This window comes from Benincasa hispida, chromosome 12 (assembly GCF_027475165.1).
Source record: "Benincasa hispida cultivar pf3 chromosome 12, pf3_genome.v1.1, whole genome shotgun sequence".
Taxonomy (NCBI): domain Eukaryota; kingdom Viridiplantae; phylum Streptophyta; class Magnoliopsida; order Cucurbitales; family Cucurbitaceae; genus Benincasa; species Benincasa hispida.
The window spans coordinates 86672930-86679122 of record NC_143489.1 but is presented as its reverse complement, the minus strand read 5'-3'; the positions used below and the strand labels follow the sequence as shown (position 1 = coordinate 86679122).

General features: G+C 34.0%; 1 protein-coding gene across 2 annotated transcripts; it reads left to right on the top strand.

The window, feature by feature from the left end:
• Window positions 1-579: 579 nt before the first annotated feature.
• On the top strand, window positions 580-5777 carry SSE1 (shrunken seed protein (SSE1)). Of its 2 annotated transcripts, none has more exons than XM_039020501.2 (8): window positions 580-1311; window positions 3293-3350; window positions 4017-4233; window positions 4332-4636; window positions 4720-4988; window positions 5119-5186; window positions 5282-5343; window positions 5420-5777. In XM_039020501.2, exons 1-8 carry the CDS (start codon window positions 1243-1245, stop codon window positions 5479-5481), a joined length of 1110 nt encoding a protein of 369 aa, XP_038876429.1. In that variant the 5' UTR covers window positions 580-1242; the 3' UTR covers window positions 5482-5777. The 2 variants fall into 2 exon arrangements, with proteins under 2 accessions (XP_038876429.1, XP_038876430.1); XM_039020502.2 differs by having other exon boundaries at window positions 654-1311; window positions 3293-3366.
• Window positions 5778-6193: the final 416 nt, after the last annotated feature.

Sequence of the window (6193 nt, the reverse complement as noted above, 5' to 3'; positions counted from 1 at the left end):
ACCGCCTTTATTTGCAGGAGTTCGCAACTCACTCAAGATTAATGTCAAGTCAACTATGGTCATTCTAGTAAAATGTAAGTCTCTTTTAGTAATGATGTTAGAAAGAGAGACTAATCATTTTGTGGTCTAATCTTATACAAACTCTTCGTATAGGATATCCCGCTCACATGTTTCCAAATGAATGATCAGGATCAGATTATTTGTAAACACTTCACAACAATTGTCATAATTAGAAAGTAGATTGTATTCATAGTGTCAATAGGATAAGGTACTCAATTTTATCTATCTACTACATACCGTTCAGGTTATCATTTAAACATGATCTACCTATATGTCTCCACATACATGTTTAAGTTACATAAAATAACGTAGGATCTTAGTTTATTTGATTGAGTTAATGCACATATAAAATAACAATTATTTTATTAGTAACAATTTGTTTACAAATTATGAAAATATAAGAGAAATTTAGGACATCAATGGCAATACTAGCCACAATCTTTCATCTAGATTATTTGACCTTTTAAGTGTAAGCAAAATGAAAAAAAGAACTTTTTAAAATATCAGCCAGATTTTATTTGGGCATTCGAAAATAGTTCATAAAAAATGGAAATAAGATGCATATAAAGGAAGGAAAAAAGAACAAATAAATTTATATTTTGTAGTCCCAAGTCCCAATGTAGAAGAATTATAGATATTTGCAGTAATTTTTTTGTTCGTTCGTGAGGATATTGACGTTTACTTTAGTTTGTGTGAGAATGAGCAAGTGAAACCAAATTTGTAGAGCGATTATGGAGATTTTTCCAGATTGGGAGCGGTAATTGGGATTCGATTGTGGGTCTCATCCAAATTACATATTCCAATTTGGTTCCTCCTTTTCGATCTCAATCAAACCTTCACAGAAGAAAGAAATTGAATTGTTCTAATTGTAACCCGTCTTCCCCTCAGAATTCTAATCTTCTTTCCTCTGCCACCACCTGAAAATTCCAATTTTGCACTCGAAACTCCTCTTTCGCAAACTCGGAACCTCCCATTACCAACCCCAACACTTCCTTTATTGTTTTATTAACTTCCTTCCCATCTCCTCCTCAATAGCTTCCCAACTAAGACGGAAATTTTCTTTCGGCTGCCTATGAGGGAGTTTTCCCTCCTTGCATCCTAGGGTTTTAGTCTTTTCCAGGTGCTTGGACGATTCAAGTGTTTCTTTCTTTTCTTGCCGCTGCGTTCTGATTTTTTCAACTCATGGAAGCTTACAAGAAGTGGGTTAGGGATAACAGAGACTATCTTCACTCTTTTGAGTCTCTTGCAAATGTGAGAACTCTCTGTTTGCTCTTTTTGATTTCATCTGGGTTTTGATTTGCTTCACTTCTTTCTTCTTTAATCTCTTCATAAAGCTTTTATGACATTCTCTATTAAGTACTATTACCATCGTTTTAGGGTATTGTAGTTTTGCAACTAGTTTACTTCAATCATCATTACCTACTTCATTTTTCTGGAAATTCAAGATGGCATGTTGGCATGTATGTCATGATGTGGATTTGATTTGATTTGACTTTTTTTTTTTTTTTTGTGACAAATAAGAGTTATTGCCAGCAGATGGTATCCTATCTACATATCTGATAGTCATGAGCATAAAGAACATTAAATTACTTTAGTCTTCTTCAATTGTTAATTCCTTGTAAATGAACTAATGAAGATGGTCAATTTTATGAGTTTTGGATGTTATTTCAGTTTTGAATTGAAAAAATTTAAGGGAAACTGCACCTAAGTGCGTTTCTTGTAATTAACATTTCTTCATTTCTATAATTATGTTCCTGTACGAACCCACGAACTTTCTTGTTAAAACAAAAACCAAATCGTCATTGAGTTTATATGGATCTTAGTTATATTTTGGATGCCCTGTAATTGATCAAATTGCTTGGTTTTGGCCTCGTTATAGTTCAAAGCAACCTATTGAAATTAACTTTCAATGAGAGAAATAGAATAGAATGGCTGAAAAGATGAATCACCTTGCTTTGTCGGACATGGAATATTCAATCGATGTTGATCTTCTCTAGAGGTTAATCATATGAGCCATTTGAAAATAGAACTGGGATGGTGGAATCTGTTCAAAGATTATGGAAATTTCAAGGTTGGATGAGTTTTCATTTGCTAATTGGGCAGGATTAAAGGAAGATCATTCAACTTGTTGGAGGATTTAACTCTTGTATGGATACATAATCCTATGATTAAACTAGGGTTCTACTAGATATTCATTCTAGGCAAATTGTGCTAAGCCAGTTAAGTTGTTTCATATTACTTCCAATCTATGTTTTTATTTCATTTATTTATTTAGTATTATTATTTTTGAACAGGAAATGAGGCTTTTCATTAATGCAATAAAAAGAGATTAATGCTCAAAATACAGTAAGCAAAATAAAGCAAATATAACCAAATGTAAACCATAGCATAACTAATCAAGAAAAGTAAAGCAAATACAGCCAAATACAACCCATAACAGAACAAATTGGCTTTGAACAGAACTCCAAATACCCACTGGATCTGAAACTATGAGAACAAACGTCCATGTGATAAGGACAAATAATGCGAGACAAGCCAAGGGAGGGAGAACCAACTCCAACTTTGACAGACGGATGGGAAAACCAGCAATCCATAAAACCAAAACCATATAAAAGGGCCAACTCGACTGGTGCATCTAGTATTTATATAAATGAAACCAAACATATAAAAGTTGATTACCATTTGTTTATGAGAAAACACAAGTCTTGATTTCTCTTTGCGACTATTGGCGAATAACTAGGAGTTATGTCCACGAAAGCTCCAAATGCAGCTCAGATGAACTATTTTCATAACTTGAGGGGAAAAGTTTGATTACTTGAGGAGGAAAGTCTAACTGATTATTTGAGTTTGTTAAGAGTAATTAATTATTCTTTATGGTGTATAGATTTCCTTTTTTAGAAGGGACTCGTTTTCTTGTATATTTATGTGTGTGTGCCCTATTTTGGTGAGCGATGAATGGATAAGAGCTTTTTTATCTTATGCTGCCTGATTAAGGCCCGATTTTTCTTTCATTCCTTCAAGCGAAAGTTGTTTTCTTAGAAAAGAAACAGTGCCATTATACAATGATGCATGATGTATTTTGTCATTTCATGTTTGTTGGACGCTACTCCGTAGTTTTTCAAAACTGTTATATTACCATGATTAAAGTCAACTGTTTGTAGATCTGAGAGTAACAATAACTGGTATAAGTGTGTGAACTTCTGCCTCTTATATGGTTCTTAATACTGTGCAGGGCCTGACGTGGCTTCTTCCAGAACGCTTTTCTGATTCAGAAATTGGACCAGAAGCAGGTTTTGTGAAACTTTGGTAACACTTGACTGCTTCTTCTTAGCTTGGAATTTGTGGTGTCCTTGGGTCCCCGTTGATGAAAATGCACGTCCTTATTTTTTTCTCAATTGCAAAAGCTATAAATTTATGGTAGCCTATATATCAAAACCCTTTTTTTTTTTACTTTGATAAAAAAAAAAATTGTATAATAAAAATCAATTTTATTCCCTAAAAATGAAAACATAGAACCGACTTTCAATTCTTTTTGACTTTAACATTGTTTAACGATCTATATATTTTGATAACTGGGGTGCAGGCCTACTTCTTGCATTATGCTCATAGCCTTCCTCATCTAATGTTTGTGGAGGTTTCACCCTCCAATTCTGATAACCAGCAAGTTTTTTTTAATATATATATATATATATATAAATAATAAGTTATTCTGTTTTCATCCTAGCCTCCTAGGGGTTTGAGCTTAGGAACTTTGAAAGGTATCTCCCGTTCTCCCTACATTCCAAGTTGGTACCAACGAATGTGTAAACTTGTAACTACTATATTGGTTGTTTTCTGCCATTTTCTTGTGAAATGAACACTGGTTACTGGCTTCTTCGTTTTAAGTTTTTTCCTTGCGCTAAGTGGATCATTTGCAACTTTCAAGCTATTATTAACTAGTTTAGGGATTTCTGCAGTTTCTGCTGCTGTAGGCATTATCACTGCAGTCAATGAACACATTATTGAAACAACTCCAACCCAGATGCATGTAAACGCAACCGTGCCATCTTCATTTCCTTATTCATTGTGCATATCTGCTCTGAAAAACTTGGAAACATTGATTGAAGTTGCTGCACAACAATATTATGGTGATGATAAACGATGGAACTTCATTGCTGTTACAGAGGCTATGAAGTAAGACACATTTGAGTGTGGGAGTGCCATCTTTGTATCTTCAGATACATTTTTGTTGTGTATTATTTGCCTTTTCATTTGTAGATGCTGGATTTCAGGGTACTATTTAGATTAGCTCTGTTCAAGAATAGTGGGTACAAGATACTTCTAGAAGGAGGTGAAACGACAAATAATGAAAGGCATCTGGAAACTTCAACCTCTCAGCACAGAGCTAATGCTTTTACAAAGCATGGTGGGCATCATGCTTCTGGTTTTTCAGGATATCTTAATGGACATAATCAATGGAATCTAGAAGGGAGGGCATTATCTGCATTAAGCAGGTTTGGGGAAAATGCTCGGATGATTTCACCACCAGCATGGTCGTACCGAGTTCAACACCAGCATGCAATATTGAATCCTCCAGGTCCCTAAGTTTGTTTGATTATGATCCCAACTTGATAGAGTTTTGTTGGGAATGTCCACTGACAATTAAATGTGCCTCTACAGCTACAATACCTGAGAGGCCTACACTCTCCACTATTTTGTCTGAGCAGGGTCATCATGGGGCTCTTTTCGTGACTGGAGAAGTACTTTTTATAACAAGACCGCTTATTTACGTTCTTCTAATCCGCAAATATGGTAGTCGGTCGTGGACTCCTTGGTTTCTTTCTCTGGCTGTGGACCTCCTTGGGACAAGCTTTCTATCATATGCTACCTCAGCATCAGCAAGTAGAAAAGGCCGAAGATCATGCCTTTCTGACTCTGAGAAGGACGAGGTTGGGTTCTCCCATTCATTATTCTTGAATTTGTCTGTCAAACAAAGTAACTTTGTTGGGTTAAAAGACGGGTGTGTAGCCTCTAAATTATCATTCCCATATTAACTTCAGCATGTTTGATTTGGTTCAGCTGAGAAGACGGAAGATGCTTTGGGCATTTTATCTCATGAGAGACCCATTCTTTGAGAGATATACAAGGTGCATATGGATGTTTCAAGATTTAAACTTTTAGCATCTCTCGTCTCCAAACTTATAATCTTGAATTAAAATCATTTTTGTTGAATTTTCTTCAGGCGAAAACTCGAAGGGGCTGAAAAAGTTTTGGAACCTGTACCTTTCGTTGGATTCCTCACAGGTTCTAAATGCATTTGAGATTGTTTTACTGTTTTAGTAAATTTATAATGTCTGATTTTGACTGTGTTGATGTGCAGCAAAAATTGTGGAGCTTATTGTTGGAGCTCAGACAAGATATACTTACATGTCAGCCTCATGAGATGGGAGGGAAATTGGAGTTTTATACTTACTGGTCCTTGAAGATTCAAAGTCCTCCCTCCTGATTTCTTCTTTCTACTCTTCATAGAAGTGTTTGGTGATGTTTCTTTTTGCATCTATCTATTTTGAATTATAATATAGTTATGTATAATTCCTGGTGAAATAAATTGTCTTTTAAGTTTGGAAATTTTGTAGTGGTAGCCTTATTTATTTATTTTCTATATTTCAAAATATGTAATTAAGTTATAGTGGACTTTGGATTATATTTAAATCACTAATTGACCCGTTCATTATCTATGTTAGTGATTTACATTTATATATATATATATATATGTTCTAGTTTTGAAAAGTTGAGAGATTAATGGGAAATGTTGGAGAAAATAAAATAGATGTGGAGGTGGAGAAGTGACATTTTAGAGAGAAATAAGAGTAATATATAACAGAAAAAAAAAAGATAAAATTTTTTAGAGAGAGAAGAGTTAGAAATAAAGAAATTTTCTAGAGAGATGACGAAGAGGAAGAAAATTAGTGTTAAAAAAATAATATTTGAGTAATATATAACAGAAAAAAAAAAGATAAAATTTTTTAGAGAGAGAAGAGTTAGAAATAAAGAAATTTTCTAGAGAGATGACGAAGAGGAAGAAAATTAGTGTTAAAAAAACAATATTTTTAAAAACATAGGATCTGTTTTTGAAGATTATATTTCTTTTGAA

What these genes read in the sequence shown, in the direction of transcription:
- SSE1 (XM_039020501.2), top strand. Translation starts at nt 1,243, where the DNA reads ATGGAAGCTTACAAGAAGTGGGTTAGGGATAACAGAGACTATCTTCAC. An exon ending in CTTTTGAGTCTCTTGCAAAT is followed by an intron (nt 1,312 to 3,292) that starts GTGAGAACTCTC and finishes AATACTGTGCAG; the next exon opens with GGCCTGACGTGGCTTCTTCC. An exon ending in CTGACTCTGAGAAGGACGAG is followed by an intron (nt 4,989 to 5,118) that starts GTTGGGTTCTCC and finishes GATTTGGTTCAG; the next exon opens with CTGAGAAGACGGAAGATGCT.